At 42.2% G+C, this 19,110-nt stretch overlaps 1 protein-coding gene across 1 annotated transcript; it reads right to left on the bottom strand.

The window, feature by feature from the left end:
- Nucleotides 1–4,792: 4,792 nt before the first annotated feature.
- Ccdc110 (coiled-coil domain containing 110) lies at nucleotides 4,793–17,779 on the bottom strand. The gene is made up of 7 exons (XM_075986700.1): nucleotides 17,697–17,779; nucleotides 17,248–17,399; nucleotides 11,024–11,079; nucleotides 10,716–10,781; nucleotides 9,067–9,177; nucleotides 5,881–7,858; nucleotides 4,793–5,263 (listed from the first exon to the last, which is right to left on the bottom strand). Exons 1-7 carry the CDS (start codon nucleotides 17,777–17,779, stop codon nucleotides 5,214–5,216), a joined length of 2,496 nt encoding a protein of 831 aa, XP_075842815.1. The 3' UTR covers nucleotides 4,793–5,213.
- Between the last annotated feature and the right edge of the window lie 1,331 nt (nucleotides 17,780–19,110).

Below are 19,110 nucleotides of genomic sequence, written 5' to 3'. Positions count from 1 at the left end.
TCACCAATGAATCACATTACATGCATAGGGATGTCTTTAAGACATTCATCACGAACTATTTCAAAACAAATTTAACAATGGTAAAATGTTCTGCTATTATCATCACCCTGGGAAAGCCAGGTATATATCTAACCTAACGTAGCTCCAGGACTGAGAAATAGAGACCCCCAAAGAGGAGTCCTGACACTTCCGCATGGGGTGATTTCCTGCTCTCAGACAGGCAAGCAGATGGATAAGTACTCCTTTGCTGGAAATCCCTTCCCCAGTAGTTTCCATATTTCAGATTTCTCTTGTCAAACGTAGACATCCACCGCAGCCCACATTGAGCAAAAGCTATTGATAGGGAGACCTTGCTGCGAGTTGGGGTAACGTGTTTAAACCCAGCATGTCACAGAGCTGAGGAGCCTGAGGGATGCCGTAACTTCGCAACTCAAGGGTAGGGCAGAGATAGGGCGCTGACAGGGTATAAGGACTAATACGGCAACTAACAGATTTCTGTTTAGAGTTTGCATTATTTTATCAATTTTTGGTAAAGCAAATGCTGAAGCCAGTAACAGGAGCATTGAAGAATATAAAAAAATTAAGATGTTCACAGTATCGGGGTAGAACACACATTTAATTTGAGGGTACACTGTTTTCTTATATTTTCTTAAAATCTTTGTCATTTTAGTTTTGAAAATACAAATATACAGCATTATGTAGTTTCCTGCAAAAACAGTTTTATTGCTCATTCTTGAACACAAATCACTCAGATATGACAAAATTGGAGGCAATTAGAACTGATAACTGATATCCTGTTTCCGGACAACTTCAGACTGTCTTCTTTCCCGCTGTGGTGTAGGGGTGACTTGGGTAGTTTTCTTACCATCAGTGAATAAGAGATGAGATAAACTTTTCATCTACCCATACATCTCAGCTACACCGTATTTAACAACTTGTTTTCGATACTTAAAACAAGGCTTGTAGATGTTAACCAGACTAATCTAGAATTAACTAATCTGACAGACAAAAGTAGGTACTAGGCTTGAACTCACTGGCCCAGGAAAGGACTTTCTGAACAGGACCATGAAAGACCCAGGCATTAAAAGACCAACAATTCATAAATGGGGCCTTCTGAAAGAAAAACTTCTGTACAGCAAAGGGCACCATCATTTGAATGAAGAGGCAGCTCACAGAGTGGGGAGAAATCACTTTATTTCCCTCAGTTCAGGTTTAGAAGATATTACAGAAGAACAGTCGGTTGATGCCCTGCTGCTGGTATAGGAAAGGTTGCCCACAGCATAGCTCAGGCCATTCCCACCAATAGAAGGAAGACTGACTCTCCCTAACGCTGTAGGAAAGGCATGTCTTCAATCACACTGTGTTTTGTGCTTAAGCAAGAATAAAGCACCAAAGAGATTTTCTTTTCCTGGATACCCTTCCTGCCTGGTATAAACACAGTTCAGAGTTCAACTTCTGCTTGGAGAAATAGTCTTGGCTCTTTGGGACATCAGCTTGCTGGTATCACTGCCAGGTGTTCCCAGCCAGCTGGACCCCTTTTTGTCACCTTTTGTCAGTGAACCAGACAGCTTGAACTAGTCTCAGAATCTCATCCACAGAACAGCCAAGAGAAAGATCATTTGACGTCATCTGGCAAAGGATACCTTTATTTTCAATGATAAAGGGGCCCCTGAAGGAGATACTAATAAGAGTCCATAATACTGAGCAATGGTGTGCTTGGGATGTAATGCCAAGGGAATGCCCATGGATCCCAATCCCTCTTGTTCCTTTTCTGGGTGCATTGATCCGTGCCAGCTGACAGAAGTGAGAAGCCGCAGAAGCACTAATCTCTTGGCAGTGTGTTTCTTAATATACCCTGTCCCCGAGAGCGATGATCTCCACGAGGCGCACAAAAGTGAAGTCAAGAGGGTAAAGAGGAATTCACACATTTTTTTTTCTGTATTAGTCTCCTATCTTTGAATCAATCGTCTGGCGTAACAACCGTAGCTTGGAATTTTGGGAAGGTTGCCCATTTTCGGCATTTTCTGAAGTCATTTTGCTTCCAGAAGGGCAAATCCACAGGTCTCCGAGACAAAACCCACCACAGGAAAGCAGGAAGAGGACGGGAGAAAGATCTTTGTTTTTTCTTATTTATTTATTAAAGATTTCTGTCTCTTCCCTGCCACCGCCTCCCATTTCCCTCTCCCTCCCCCAATCTAGTCCCCCTCCCTCGTCAGCCCAAAGAGCAATCAGGGTTCCCTGCCCTGTGGGAAGTCCAAGGACGGCCCACCTCCATCCAGGTCTAGTAAGGTGAGCATCCAAACTGCCTAGGCTCCCACAAAGCCAGTACGTGCAGTAGGATCAAAAACCCATTGCCATTGTTCTTGAGTTGCAAATGGATGGAAATAGAAAATACTATCCTGAGTGAGGTAAGCCAGACCCAAAAAGAGAAACATGGGATGTACTCACTCATATTTGGTTTCTAGCCATAAATAAAGGACATTGAGCCTAAAATTAGTGATCTTAGAGAAGCTAAATAAGAAGATGAACCCAAAGAAAAACATATAGGCATCCTCCTGAATATTAACCTTCATCAGACGATGAAAGGAGACAGAGACAGAGACCCACACTGGAGCACTGGACAGAAATCTCAAGGTCCAAATAAAGAGAAAGATCTTAACTAAACATCAGACAGAGGATCAGTGGCCCTCCTAACCCTCATTAGAGAAGCTTCTTGCAGTAGGTAGTGAGTACCAGAGGCCTTCCCTGGGCATTGGGCATTGTGTAGAGACAGAGACTTGTCTGCCCTGAATGTCTCTATTTCATTTTTCCCCTAAGGGCTCAGGAATGGCTACAGAACAGGAAGTAAAAAGATTGTAAGATCCAGACATGGTGGGTGACTCCCAGGAAATGGCGTCTTCCAGACACAACAAGGCAGACGCCCACATGAACTCACAAGACCTGCACAGGCTCAAGCCACTCAAATTCTCAGCATGTGCCCACCCTAGTCAAGAAGCCATCCCCCAACAATAGGGAGAGGGGGAGTCAGTTTTCTTCAATGACATGACTCCGGGCATATCAACCACATTCCCGGGAAGGTCTCATGCTCACGGGTAGTCGGCCAACAAAGTGGACTCCATGTTTTTTAGTGACTTTTTTCTTTTGTGTCTTCATTTTATTTTTTTTAAGAGAGAGAACACAAAATTAGGTGGGCAGGGAAGAGGGTCTTGGAGGACTTGGTGTGTGGGAAAGAATATGAATAAGAATCAGTTTTGAAAAGAGAAATGTGAGTAGCAAGACATTCTAAAAGCATCTGGAAAGTTCAACCTTAGTATAGTATATGTTTTGGAAATATCCAAGATTGCTGCTTCTACAGATACTGCTTGGTAATTTTATGTGTAAATGTTGCAGCTCATAACAACTACATATATGTGTGTGTGTCTAAGTGGCCGGTGCTAGCTATGCATATTGGAATAAGTTAACCATTTGAGACTCTCTTTATTATTTACCAGGAAGAAGGAATTATCATGAAGATGATTAAAAGCATTTCCCAAGCTATAACGTATGCTTTAAGAGCCTATATCGTTATTATACATCAAATAGTTTGTTATAAGTTAATTTATTAATCTGAATTTTTATTTCTCACTAAATTTTCAATTATAGTATTTTTAAATATTAAAAATGAAGTAATGCTGATATAATGACTACTATGTGTTGAGAGCCATTCTGTGTACCATTTTATTTAAATATGTTTGTGGTTGTTATTTGGTATTCATGTAACAGATGAGGAAACGGAGGCAGAGAAAGGTCGAATCTCATGTTCGAGGTACTACCACCAGCAGTGGAAAGCCAAGAATTTTGTCTGCTTAGAACTATCAATTTATCATGATATCATTATATATCAATTTATAATTATATTATGTTCCCAGACATATTCTTTAGTTTTCCACAATTTAAGGGAATTACTAGATGTTCTCAAGTTATAGTGTCCCCTGTACAGCCTTTACCAAAATTAGAGATCAGGGTAATACAATTTATTTACTTGTAGACAATCAAATATAGAATGTTAACTACACACACACACACACACACACACACACACACACACACACACACACACAAAGCAGGGAGGCCTGCTTCCAGTTTACGCTGTGGTATGTCTTATCAAGGACATTGATTAGAAACCAATGGGAGATGGGTGGGAAACAATAATTTGTTTCATTTACAAATCTTCAAAGGAAATTTTCAATCCTTACTCTTTAGGGAGAGACATGAAACTCCATATTGTTCCAGATCCCTTGCTAAGGGAGTGTCCAGCATGAGACACACTCTCCCGTATGAGGGGAGTTTATTCATCCAGCACTCATTTATTGCCTTCCAGGCATAGCTGTGGCACTGAGATACAGCACTCCACATGCAAGGATATTATCTGGCATTTTAGAGGCTGAGACTTTCCTAATACTAAAACCAGACAAAGTCGTTGTGAGCGAATACACAAACCAATGCCCAATTGTAGAAGAAATCCTTAAGGGTGAGCCCCAGGGGTATACATTAAAAGAATAACAACCAGGAATAGGAGGTGTTTCAAAATTAATATAATTATAATATTAATATAATTATTATATTTATAATTAATATAATTATATTTATAATCAATATAATTATTATAATTATAATATAATATATAATATAATTATATTAGTTATATATATGAGAAAAATTATTGCTGCAATAAATGCAGAAAAAACATTTGATAGAATTCAACAAAGAATTGCAAAGCCAAAATAGATAAGATAGTGTGGTCCCACACAGCAAAGGCAAACTGTGCTTATACAAGACTGGGTCTTTTTTGAGACAGGGCAGGTTACTTTGCCACAATGTCATCTGCTATGTGGCTCTCTGAGTTGTCTGTGGGAATCCATTTGGAGGACCAGTACAGACAGGAGGCTTCTCTGGCCATCACTCGGAGTAGCTGGCTCTCCTCTCTTTCTGACCCAGAGCCTCATTCTTCCACTAGCGTCCACGGAGCCGTGGAAGCGTGACTTTTAATCTTAGAGTCTAATACCAGATTTTTCACAGTTCTTGACGAGCTAATCCAATTCTAATGTCTGTTTTAAAACGAGTTTAATCATGTGTAAGGTCTTTAGAATCACTGGTAAAAGTTACTTTGATATTACTTTTATGGGGGAAATGACTTAGAAAAAACTTTTTAAAGCACTGATATCGTTTGAAGTTTATTTACATATCTTGGACGGAAGCCGTTGATACAGTTTATGTGGAATTCCTGAAAAAGAAAAGCAAATGTCTTAAAGCTGTGAATGCTGAGATCATTTCCAATAAGGATTCAAGAGCCCGTCTCTCTGCCAAACGTGTTGTGTGCACATTCAGTGTAGGTAATAGAAGTAGAACATGAATTGCATCTAGAAAACAAAATTTCTAAATAATTCCATTATGTAACAAATCCGATAAAAAAATCTTACAAAACTACATTGTATTCATCTTCATGTTCTCTATTTCCTTCAAAAAAGATTGTTTTATTTTTTGTCATGTGTGTCTGTGTGCGGGTTTGCATATGTGGTCGCAGGTGTCTCTGGAAGAGGGTGTTGGATCCCCTGGAGCTGGTCTTACAGGGGGATGGGTGCTGGGAACCGAACTTGGGTCTTCCACGAGTGCACTACACTCCTAACCTCTGAGTCACCTCTCTAGGCCTCCCTTCTTATTTCTATACTTTGGTTAGTGCCAATAAGGTAAAAGGAGTCTTTTATTTTAAATACATAGGTGGGTATGTCTGTGTGAGGTCACTGAATCCCCTGCAACGCTCTCATCTGCTGAGCCATCTCTCCAGCCCCTACTGAAAAGAACCTCAGGGGTGCCGCTACTTATCTGTCAGAACGTACACACCTTTCAAATCGGGAGCCAAATGCCGACTCCTAGGACTGGAAGAGTCTTCATAGGCAGCGTAGTTGTCAAAGTAGAATTTCTCTCTTCTTGAAATCGAAGCTGACTTTGTTGGGCTGTTGTTGTGACTGGAGACTCTGTCACTTAGACTCAGATACTCTCGCTGAAGGTTCCGCATCTCAAATTCCAACGTGTCCCTCTCGTTTTCTATGCTCCGCGCGTAGTTTTCCAGAAGCACCTTGTCTTCGGTGAGCCGGCTGATGCTGTTTTCAAACTTGGTGTTCTCTTGGCTGTGTTTCTTAAGCTCCTCCTTCAGGATCTGGTTGTCCGTCTTGATCTCCAGGACCATTTTGGATAACACCTCACATTCCTTGCTGATCTCTGCCAAGTTGTTTTTGTAAATGCTCGTCTCCGATTTGGCACTTTTGATTTCTTTCCGGAGATTCTCTTCCGCAGCCGACTGGTAGGTTTGAAAGGCCTCCAGTTCTCTTTCCAGCGTCTGCCTGGCAGAAGCCGACTCTTGTAACGTTGCCTCGAGATTCAGATTTTTGGTTTTAGCCGCTTCGAGCATGTGCAGAAGAGACTGCTGTTCGGCTTCCGCCAGTCTCTCTCTCTCCTTTAGCTGTAGCGTCTCCAGCTCGCTCTCCTTCAGGTCGCTCTCCAGCGAGCCTTTGTCTTTCAGGAGTTGGTACATGTTTTTTTCTAGCATTTCTCTTTCGTCTTGTAGCAGCAGCATGTTCGTTTTCATTGCTTCTATTTCTATATTCATTCTATTGTTTTCGTTTTTGAGAACGGCCATGTCATTTTGGGACTTGTGGTCCCTACTCTTCAAGTGATCCACTGTTTCTGTCATCTGTTGCTTTTCCAGGGAAAGTTGACTATTTTTTTCCTCTAGCATTTTGTGTTGGCCTTGGAGGACGTTGTACGTGTTGACGATTTTCTTCAGTTCCCGGAGGCAGTCATTGTTTTCTTCCGCCGCTTTAGCTAACTTGGCCTGGAGGGCGCTCTTTTCTTCAACCAGAGACCTCAACTGCTTTTCGTAGGTTTCAACCCTGTGTATCAGCGATTGGGTGGTGAAGATGAGGGGCTTCATTTTGGTCCTAAGGGCCAGGTTTTCATTCTCCAGTTCTGTCACTTTTTTCTGGTTCTGCATGGATTCTTTTAGGTAATTCTGTAGGTAGTGAATCTTGGCAACACACTGCTCAGTGACACAGGTGTTTTTGGGTGTCTTCTCCGTTTCAAACGTTATCGGTCCTTGGTTTACTGCGAGTGGTTGTTCTTCCTTGTCCTTCTTTTCCTGTTTCACTGGGTTAAGGAATGACAGAGTGTGCCTTGGAGCTCGGGCGTGGAATTTTAAATCCATAATATTCTTGCTGGTGATAGGGATGTCTTTACTTTTCTCAGTCCTCTTTCCCCGGCATATTTCACTCCTAGATAATTTTTTACATTTCCTACAAAAATTTAAATGCAATGTTGACACTGTTTCCCTGAGTGGGAGTAATTTACTCACTAACGCTTCTAATTCAGAAATTCTCTTTGACTTGAGGTCTTCACTTAGGTTAACTTCCATGTTTGCTTCCTGAATGAAGTTCAGTTTTGAACTCTGAATGGGAAACAGCTCGTATCTCGCGTGACTCTGCGTATTGGCATCCGCCTGGAATGTGTGGAGTTCATTTGTAAGCGCCAGCTCCCTGTCGTTCGACTTTTGAAGCTCTTCTTTCATCTGTTTAATGGAGTGACAGATATCATCTAGGTTCTCACAAAATTCACGCTTCTGAGAAGGTGCGGGGACTGTGGATTTATCCAGAGTCTCAGGCACAGTTTGAGGTGGCACAGTCTGGGGAACGGGCGGTGGAATCCGATGAAGACTGAGAATCTTCACTGTGTCAGGCTGGTCAGAAGCCCCTATTGCTGTGTTGGCAGGTAGGTTATGTGCGGCAGGTCTCAGGCTCTCCAGAGGTGACATGTCTTTGACCTGTATCTGGGGTGGAATATTTATGCTTTGAGAGATACTGCTGCCATTATTACTACTAACATTTTCTGCCAATGAATGAAGAGCCTTAGGGTCCTCAAAATGACTTTTCTTGATAGAAAGCATTTCTTCTTGTTTCTCATTAGGCTAGCGGCAAGAGAAAGTATACTATAAATCATTGTTCCTTGCCACGTGACCAAGAAATTAAGATATAATTTGGGGTCGATTTATGTGTACAACCAAATTATTCTATCTACTAATTAAAGAAGATTGTGTGTGTGTGTGTGTGTGTGTGTGTGTGTGCCTTATCTTTCTAGCAGGGCAGGAACAAAATAGCACCAACTATCTTGAGATCCACAACTCTGGCCTTCACAGAGTGCTTTATAATTGCACTTCCTCCCTTAAAGGGTGAGATACGTGGTTCAACTTCTTAATGTCAGATGTAGAAATGTAGTAAATGCATCATGCTAGGGAGGAAGGCCACATGGGAACTCAGGGAAAGCAAGTGCTTCTGCTGCTGGGCTATTTGTTAGCTTTTTGCTTTCATTCCTGGTCTTGAAAGGGTGACTTTCGGACTGCAAGTGTCTTGGAAATGTGATTTCCTAGCTAGCATGGATAATATTGGCCACTCTAGTTTGGAGCTTTTCTATAAAATTCAGTCCTGGTTTGTTAGTCCCCTCCGAACAGGCAGGCTACCCAAAGTGCCTTGCATTTACTTTGGAATTTTCAGCATCTAGATGGCTCAGCAGTCAAGAGCACTGCCCGCTCTTCCAAAGGTCCTGAGTTCGATTCCCAGCAACCACATGGTGGCTCCCAAACATCTGTAATGAGATCTGGTGGCCTCTTGAGGAAGGGACTGGTCAGGCATCCTCATCAATTTAGACCATGAAACCCAATATAAACAAGTCCAACAGAACCGCATTATATGGGCTGCCCATGCATGCTTCAGCATTGCCTGGACACAAGAAGAAGAAAATAAATTTTTTAGATGAAGGGAGAGGCCTCTCAGACCATCCTAAAAGAAACAGCCAAATTCTAGAGTACAGATATAAACACACTTCTTTTAAAATTTTCAGGAGAGATATTTCCTTATTTTCATCTTTGAACATCCATTTTTCCAGTGAAGAAAGAGAGAACGGAAAGGTGAAGACAAACCAGTTGTAGGGATAATTTTTAAATACCAAGAGAGGAATGATTTCTTTTAAAGGAAAACATACCAGATCCCTTTCAGGGCGCATGCTGAATACTACAGTTTTTTCTGAGTTCAGTTGTGGGGTTTCTACTTCAACAATACTTTTGTTCAATATCTCGCTGATTTCAGACTGTACCTTCGAAAGACAAATGGAGAATGTTAGGATTTGAATTTAGATCTGGGAGCTTGTCTATCTGTAGAAGCACACAGTTGAAAGACACCTTTACGTGTCCTGCCTGTAAAAAGTTCTCGGCCATGGCATTATCTGTCATTAAAGGACTTTTAAGAAAAAAAAATGCGGAAATAAGTACTTGGTAAAGCAGTAAAATTTTATGATCTATGCTTAAAAAATTTTAAGCCAGGCGGTGGTGATGCACACCTTTAATCCCTGCACTTGCGAGGCAGAGGCAGGTTGATCTCTGTGAGTTCAAGGCCAGCCTGGTCTACAAGAGCTAGTTCCAGGACAGGCACCAAAGCTACAGAGAAACCCTGTCTCGAAAAAACCAATAATAATAATAATAATAATAATAATAATAATAATAATAATAATAATAATAGAAGATTTACTTCTTTCACTGTGGAATAAATAAGAAATCTTGGACACGCATCCTCAAGACAGAACACGTCTGTCACTGGGGCAGAGCTTGGTCTTGAGTCACAGGTGATGCCAGGACTTTAGTGAGGACATGTTGCGTGTGGTGTGCCTGACACGCATTCTCTGTTCTGGTCTCTCTAATTTCTCCAGGTGAAGGCTGTGTGCTTTTGATGATGGCACCAGTTCTGCCTTTAGCTGCAAGACTGGATCTGTGACTCAGCACTGAGTCTCTCTCTCGAGAGTGATGGTCATGAATTGCTTCTGAACCAGTCCGTGGCATTTGGAATCAGAGCAAGGGACCTTAATATACCCTATTATGAGAGCGAAGTGTCTCCTCTTCCGCCCCTTTCCTTTCCTTTACCTCTCTCTCTCCTTCTCCTGAGTTGAGCTTAGATGGGCACAGATTTGGGGTTCTTTCCAACCCCTTTTCCAGGATGTGGCACCGGACAGCCCACTGTCCTGGAAAGCAGACCATGGTGTGGCTGAGACTTGTGCCTGATGGCCAGAGTTCTTGATCACCAGAAGTGGCTGTTCCAGAACTGTTCTTAGGCTCTTCAGTGACGTGGGTGATAGAGGACACTTACCCCCAGAGCCACTTTTATTTTGTGTTTAAATTTTAGAGTCTCTATTTGCAGACTGTGTGTATGTATGTATGCATGTGTGTATGTATATATGTATGTGTGTATGTATGTACATACATGTGTGTATGTATGGTGTATATGTGTACGTATATACATATGTATGTATGTATGTATGTATGTGTGTGTATGTATATGCATGCATGTATTTGTAGTGCCAGGGTCAAACTCAAGATTCTGCACATGTTACACAAACACTCAACAATTGAGCCATGTCTGTCCTAGGTAGCACTTTAAATATGAGTGCCTTTTCTTTCTGCCTCACATCCAAAAATATAGGAGGATGTAGTTTACTCCAAACAAATTTAGAGCCTGAAATACATGTCCACCTCTGATACATCGAACTCGCATCTACCTAACAACTGACTACTGATGAGGTCAGTAGACAGGCTGGTACCTTAAACTAGGAGATCTCTTATGTAGGAACTACAGCAATCATACCATGCTGACGTTCTGTAGAGTCTGCATCCGCAGAGCTTGAAATGACTGCAGCTGATGCTGGAGGACCTATAAGAGATTGCACAAAGGGTCAGGAGGACACTTTCAGGGGGCTAAACATGGTCTTCAATCGCTAGGATTGAAAGAACATCCCCCAGTGTGGCTTGGTTTCCAAACAGTATCCCACGAGTCAGCGGACTCTAGCTGTGCTGCTGACTCTGAGTGCGTTCATGGACATTTTTGTGAGGCTAGTGTGGAAGACCCAGTGTTTGTTTAGGAAGGATTTTCACATCATTAAACAAAACACTCACTTTCAGTGCTGACTGTGGTTGGATTTGATTTTCTGGTTCTGATATGCGGCCATATTCTAAGGAGCAAAACAAAGACCGTGCATCATTTAATGCCAAACATCTTATTTTGCAGGAGCTGCTGTGAAAAGCACTCTCTTAACTCAGGATGAGAAGGCCTGATACTTACACTTTCTTAGCCACACATTAAATTTAAGGACAGCTCTCTAAGAAGCACCTACCTGTGGGGACAGGGAGATGACTGCGTGCTTGCTGCTCAGACCTGCTTGTCTGAGTTTGATTCTGGAACCCATGGAAGGATGGAAGGAGGGCTCTCCCTCCACAAGCTTGTCCTCTGGCCCCTACGATTGCACCATGGCATGGGAGGATTGGTGCACACGTGGCTTTGTGTGTGGGGTTCAGAAGCAAACCTTCAGTAGCCGGTGTTTCCTTCCACCACGTGGGTCCTGAGGATCTAACTCAGTTTGTCAGGCTTGGTAGCAAGCACCCGTGCCCACTGAACCATCTCAGCAGCCCAAATTAATTAATTCTTTCTTTTCTTTTCTTTTTTTTTTTTTTGAGACAGGTCATTGAGTAACCCTGGCTGTTTTGAAACTCACTATATAGACCAGGCTGGCCTTGAACTCACAGAGATTCACATATTTCTGCCCTCTGAATGCTGGGATTAAAAGTATGGCTCACCACACCTTTATATATAAATATTAAGTATATGTATAGTATATTGTAAACTGTAGTATATTATATAATACATTATATATTATAAATACATTTAAATAAATAGGTTTTATATTTTTATATTTTTTAATTTTAAAAATTAAAAAAAGAAAGTACTTACTTGGGGTTATGCTCTTACTTTCGTAAGAAACCGCTAACTTGCAATGTCTCAAAATCTCAAATAGCTGTTTCTGAGCTAAAGACTTCACTCATTTTGTTTAGAAAAAAACACACACACACAAAACAAAACCCCTAACCATTAATAATGCTGTGGAAGGCTGAAAGGCCTTTAGTAAATGGACTATATAGGTCTTAATTTTGTGAAATTGCCGTGCGGTGATCTCCCTGAATCATGGAAACGAGCGGGGTGTGCAGGATGGGCCGTGCTCTCGGGCAAAGTTCTATAAAGAACAATCTGCGCTTTCTCCTGGGGAAGGAGGTTTGTGAGCATTCCTTTGGCCCTTCTTCACTATGTAAAAATAGGAACACTTCCCTATCGATGGCTGTGTCCTCAAGGCGTGCATCTACCCTGCCTCCTGTTGTGGGAAGACCCTCCCCCAATTGCAGTGGGTATCCATTGCTCCTTTCTGCTGCTACGATGCCGCACCACTCTCGACAAACACCCCCCCCCCCCCAAGACACAACATGGGGTCTTGCCGCTACAGCCCAAGAGGAGCATGCTGCTCAGTCCACTGATCTATGCTGGGTAGCCAGACCTGCTGTGGGGACAGGGTGGGGGCGCGCTGGGGGCGGGGCGGGGACTGGGGCGGTAGCTAGTGCCGAAGCTGATCTTGTTCTCTTAGGTTTTGTCACTGAAGAATTTTTTTCCTGCTCAGCGGTTGACTATTCTGTTTTCCTTGAACACTTTAAATCAACACATAGTGAACAGAAGTCCTCAGTCTCCTTAGGATGATAGACAGTGACGTCACAGGTTTGGCACCTTCCCGGAGGCTGTTTGTGGGTGGGCAGCAGAGGAGAGGCGATGTACACTCAACCCCGTGGCAGGTAACTTGCTTGCCTTAAAACACTTTTTTAAATTAAGAAGCCAACGTGTTCTAGCTTGCTGACAAAGTGAGAATTATGAATGACTGCGTCTGTCAGGTCCTCAAACAGGCCTCCGAATCCTCTCTTTTGGATTAGGGAATCCATCAGAAGCACAGAAGATGGTTGTCAAGTGCAGACATCCCCTTTGCCATTTCGGTCCTCATCACTAACAAGGCAATATTAGTTCAGAACCTGGAGATGTGTGGTCAACTCAAGAATCCTGTCTTTAATCGGAGGACGGAAGGCTAGAGAGCTTACCTGCAAACTGCTCATTTCTGCCTCGCTTGGGAAGCTGAGACCAAGGTGGGAAAGCATTCCAAAGAGTTTAGACTCTAAACAAACTTATTCTAGTGTGCTCATGATGGCTATGCAAAAACAAAACAAACCAAAAACCGGTGATGTCATGTAGAAGCCTGCCATCCAGAACCAGTTTTAGACAACCCTTCAGCTCTCTCTTTGTGTACACACACACACACACACACACACACACACACACACACACACACACACACAAGCATGAATTCCATTAGAAGAGGTAGGATATGGACAAAGAGGACCTCTTATACAATGTTGGAAGAAAACGAAATTTTATACTTTAAAATTTATGTGTAAGGGCGTTTTGCCTGCATGCATGTCTGTACACGTGTAGTTTTCACACATATGTAGAAAGTAAAAGGGCATCTCATAGGAGTGGAGAAATGATTGCTGGTTACCAAAGACTGGGAAAGTGTGTGAGGGACAGAGAGGGTGGTTAATAGGGGGTAGTTATAATTGATAAGAATTAATGGATTATTTCATAATAGCTGGAAGAATGGAAATGTTCACGGCAAAAAAATGATAAACATCTGATGGGTTAGATACATCAATTTTCTTAAAAATAATTATTACACCATATACATGTAATTAAAGATTTCAATGTATCCCATAAATATATAATTAGTATATGCCAGTCAAAATGACATTGTATTAAAATATACCAAGAAAAATATTAATAACTTGAAAACATATATTTCTACTGTGTCCTTAATTGACTTACTCCTCGCCAAGAAAGATGAGAAAATTTTCTCTGACACATACTAATTTTCTACTCTTCGTATTTGCTACTAAGATTAGTTCTGCAGTGGAGTTTTATGAATCTCACATTCTGTTCTGTAGCCATAGTTCCCACAAAGCTCTCCTTTAAACAATAGTATGAGCTGGGTGGTGGTGGTGCATGCCTTTAATCCCAGCACTCGGGAGGCAGAGGCAGGTGGATCTCTGTGAGTTCGAGGCCAGCCTGGTCTACAGAGCTAGTTCCAGGACAGGCTCCAAAACCACAGAGAAACCCTGTCTCGAAAAACCAAAAAAAAAAAAAAAAAAAGAAAAAAAGAAAAAGAAAAACAAAACAAAATAAACAATAGTGTTGTGTTTACATTACATATAATATTTAGTAAATTGAGTAGATCAAAGTGGAACAGTAAATAATAGGTTCTTAAGAAAGAACAATGAGATTTATATACATTACTCTTCTATATTTTCTGTCCATCTTCCTCCATTTTTGATCACAGTATAATTGCATAGCTCCTCATCACACAAATATCTATTTAAATGTGACCATTCTGTTTAGAATTGCTGTTTTCTTTGACATAGTGTAGATGGCTTGTTTTTGAAACCTTTCTATGTGTCTGGACATTTTTCCTGCATAGACGTCTGTGCACCATATGTATGGTTGGTACCTCAGGTCAGAGGAAGAAATTAGATTTCCTGAGTTTGAGTTATAGATAATTGAGTCATCATGTGGGTGTTGGGAATCGAACCCATGGGTCCTCCAGAAGAGAAGCAAGTGCTCTTAGCTGCTGAGCCACCTGTCTAGGCCCTGTAGATGATTTCTTATCACACCCTTTCCTGATCCACAGTGATCTGTTCCCTGGGGCTGTAGATCCAGGACCAGGGTAGAAATTGGCACAGGTGGGGAAATTTTTGGGAAGTATGCTGAAAGCCTTTGTTCATATTTTAAGAGAGAGAGAGAAAACCAACCTCTTTAGGATACTTTAAGATACTCATAAGTTGTCTATGAGAAACGTCAAGGACCCCATTGGATATGTCATTTAGGGGCCGAACACTGATGGGCAATGTGGGTGTGGCTGCCATCCTAAATACAGGCAGTTTTGGGGGAGAGCTTAATGAAGCACTGGTATAAATGGCTTCCAGGGAGAATGTGATTTGCAGCCGCCAAGTACGGGCAATCTTTTTAAAGTTTTACTGTGCCATGGAAGAGGAATCATAGTAGGATAGGGTTCACACTAGAAGACATGTGGACGAGAAGAATTTTGAAAATTATATTTACTTACTTAGTGTGTGTGCACATGCTCACAAGCCAAGAGGGGCATGCGAAGGTCAGAGAACAAACTGTGGAAGTTGGTTCTCTCCTCCTCCCCGGGGACTGAGCTCAAGCTGGTGAGCATGGCAGCAAACCTGTCACCTGCCAGGCCATCTCACCAGCCCAAGGGGATTTATTATTAACTCAATATTTATTCTAGCTATTGGAGAGGCTAACATGCTTGCTGGCTGAAAACATATCAAGAAGGAGTGGTTCCTAGAGAAGGAGGGAGGCCATGGCCGAGGGACTCTGGCTGTGGGATCTAGATGAACTAGTCCTTGATTGAGCAGGAGCGATTCTTCCCCTGAGACAGGAAGAAGGGAGCTGGGTAAATGTGAAGGGTAAGGATAAGGGAATTTTGTTCTGGTTATTTCTACCTTTTCAAATACAGTGAGATGATGCGATGAATTGAGAGGGTGTGGGGAGAGAAATGACATAATTATCTTGGGAGGGAGCATTGGAAAAAGGACTTATTTTGGCAATAAAGCAAACGCTCCACGTAGCATTAAGCAGCTTGCTTTAAGCGGCACGATATGACTCAAAAATGAGTATTTTCTTCAGCAGCGTTCTGATGATCTAGTGCAGGCAGCGAGTAGGGAGGAAATTGGACTCACTTATTTTTAAGGGTAATAAGAGAACCTTTTGTATTTCTTATGAGTCTTTGGGTGTATCTTGTTCCTAAGGGAAGGTATTTTTAAAATTCAATAGTGCTCGAATAGCCACATGGACCTGTATGATTCTTGAATTGGAAGGGAATGACTAGAGATTCATAGGGGTCAACACAGAATCACATTTCAGCATTTCCTAAGTCTTTGCTAAATGTAGGATACTGGGAGGCTCTGACAGGGAGTGGAGGATATGGCCCTGCCCTTGAAGAAGTTTATTATCCATTGAGAATGTAAGAAATAGTGTTTAGGGGGCTGGAGAGATGGCTCAGAGGTTAAGAGCATTGCTTGCTCTTCCAAAGGTCCTGAGTTCAATTCCAAGCAACCACATGGTGGCTCACAACCATCTGTTGTGATCTGGTGCCCTCTGCTGGCCTGCAGGCATACACACAGACAGAATATTGTATATATAATAAATAAATATTAAAAAAATAGTGTTTATACTCAGCTTTTATTTTCTGTTTTGTATTTAAGTCTTGAAATTTAAAAAAAATGACTTAATTATCAATGGGATGACCTTTTAAATAATAAAGACAAGGGGAGTTTATTCCCAAGCCTGCAGAAAATTCTGTCATATTGAATATGTGCAAAAAGTGTTACGTGTGTGCCTGGACTACAGAAAGAGAAGAACAAGGCGTTTTTTAAAGAGCTACATAGAATAATGCTCAAGTGCAAACCTTAGCTTGCTGTGGCAGTGCTAGTGAGTTCTGTAGAAGCCCTGTGAGTGAGAGTACACTTCACTTGTGCAGTATTAGTTTAAGGTGTGTCACATTTGTTTATGCTGTGGAACGTTTGTTTAATGATGCAAAGACGGGTTGCATTCCTTTCTGTTGCATTTGCTTAACTCTGTGAAGCTGTGTCACTTTGCCTGTCTAAAACACGTGATTAGTCTAATACAGAGCAGAACGGCCAATAGCGAGGCAGAAGAGAGATAGGTGGGGCTGGCAGGCAGAGAAAATAAACTGGAAGAGAAAAGAAGAGGAGCAATTAAAGGAGAAGGAGAGAGGATGTCAGGGGCCAGCCACACAGCTACACAGCCAGCCACGGAGTAAGAAGTAAAGAAAGGTATACAGAATAGAGAAAGATAAAAGCCCAGAGACAAAAGGTAAGTGGGATAATTTAGATTAAGAAAAGCTGGTTTGAAAGAAGCCAAACTCAGGCTGGGTATTGATAAGTAAGAATAAGACTCGATGAATTTATTTGGGAGCTGGGTGGTAGGCCCCCAAAGAGCAAAGAGTAAAAAAGAAAACAAACAAAAAACAAACCAACTATACTTTGTCATCCAAGTTAGGAGTCAGCTACGGAATCAGGCTGCCTGGATACTGTTTCCTGACTTTATAACATGTTTCAGTCTGAAACTGAAACCAAACCAAACCAAACAAACCAAACCAAAATAAAACAGCAAAACCTCGGCTTTTTTTTTCTTTTCCACCCAGAGAGTTTACCTGGTTCACTGACCCCACACTCTTTTACCCCCTCAGAGGAATTCAGGATCTTGGATGCTGACAGGAGAACGGAGTCAACTTCATCCTCTTCCTCAAGACGCTTTTCTGGAACAGAACCGAGCACAGCTTTTGGCGAGGAGCTGGAAGGTAGCCTGGGAAGGTGACGAAGCGGGAAAGAGATTCGGGTCGCCCACACCCTCGGCGGCCACCGGAGGGCGCGCTGGGGTCAGGTAGAGACACTGACTCTGTAGCAGGGCTGGAGGCTGTCGCTAGGGGCAGGCGGGTGCTCTCTCAGTGTCTGGGCAGGGGATATGAGATAGGAAGGCCCACACTCCAGGTCCACCTGGGAAACTCCTGAGGCTTGTGGGTAAAGGGACTCGGGTGTAGCTTCAGTATCCTCCACTTCCCATAGCTCCCCCCTCGAGGACAGCCTCCTGGATCGCTCTTACCGGGGCTCATTTCTGTTGCTTAAGATCTCTCTGTCAACTGCCTTGCCACAAGCGGTCAGCTCTGCCGTTTCAAGCCGCAGCATCCCGTTGCCTAGTAACGGAGTGGTCAGGAAGCCGAGCCCATCCCCACCCTTTTCCTTGAGCTGTTGTGGAGGGAACACTTGATTGGTCTTCATTTGTCAAAGTACACTGATTTTCCTGTGCTCTTGATGAACCACTTGTAAAAGGCGGATGTTTCCGTGGGAAGCAGAGCTTTCTTAACGGACTGGTTGGAAAGCCCGATGCACAAAATCAATTATTTCCGATAGAATACACAGTCATCGAGAATTGAATTTTAAATTACAATGAGCAGGAACTGACAGCCACTATGATATGCTGTTTTACTACTCAAAATAAATCATACATGGTTTACTTTCAAGGAAGGAAGCATGGTAATTCAATATTCACTAGCTAAAATTTCTTTTGTTAAGCAATGGTCTCTTATCAAACTTGGCAGTCTTTTTTTGCGGCACTGTAAACAGCTTTAATAAATTTTAATTTTTCCATCTAATATGCCCCTTAAACTACTATTCTAAAGAACATAAATAATACAGTTTATCTAATGCTATGTGTTACTATCCATAATATGGTGACAATGAAATATTTGGGGACAACTCTAATTTATATGCGGTATTTGCGGAATGAAGATTTTCATGTCACGACCAAGTCAAAACAGGTGGCAGAGACTATAAAACACATATGATAGGTGCTTACAATTTAATCTGGGCTCTAGTCTCAACAGAAACCTACTTTTGTTTTAATGAAAACTTCTCAATCAATTAATCTATCAGGTAAATGCCTTCTAAGTAAGGAAGGTTTATTTTAACTTTTAAACATTTATTCAATTTTGTGTATTTGTGCATAGTGTACGCACAGGCATGTGTTGGTGTGTTTGTGTGCAGGTGGGTATGCACACACATGTGTGCTTATGACTGGGGAAGTCAGAGGTCTTTGTTGTATATATTCCTTTATTGAGCTCCGCCGTGGGTTTTTGAAGCCGTCTTTCACGGAAGCTGGCACTCACAGGCAGTCTATTCTGGTTGGCCAGCAAGCCCCAGAGGTCCTGAGTGCACGTGGTCGTTGGCATGCGGGTGCTGGGCGTCAAACTCAGGTCCTCGCGCTTGTGTGGTAAGCTCTGCACCAACTGAGCTGTCTCAAGGGTGAATCGCCGACTTCACATCCCGTCTCTCCCGGGTGTGTGTCTTATAAGAACACCGAAAAGAAGCACAGTACAGCCATTAACATTCAGAGATTAATATTGATGCACAATCACCCTGTAGTCCTCAGGTCTCATTGAGTTCTAGAAGTAGTGCTTTGGGTAGACACAGGTCCCACCCCAAGAGTAATGGCGATGATGTGTTTGCTTACTATAGCT

This window comes from Microtus pennsylvanicus, chromosome 9 (assembly GCF_037038515.1).
Source record: "Microtus pennsylvanicus isolate mMicPen1 chromosome 9, mMicPen1.hap1, whole genome shotgun sequence".
NCBI lineage: Eukaryota > Metazoa > Chordata > Mammalia > Rodentia > Cricetidae > Microtus > Microtus pennsylvanicus.
This window is presented reverse-complemented; position numbering and strand designations above follow the sequence as displayed.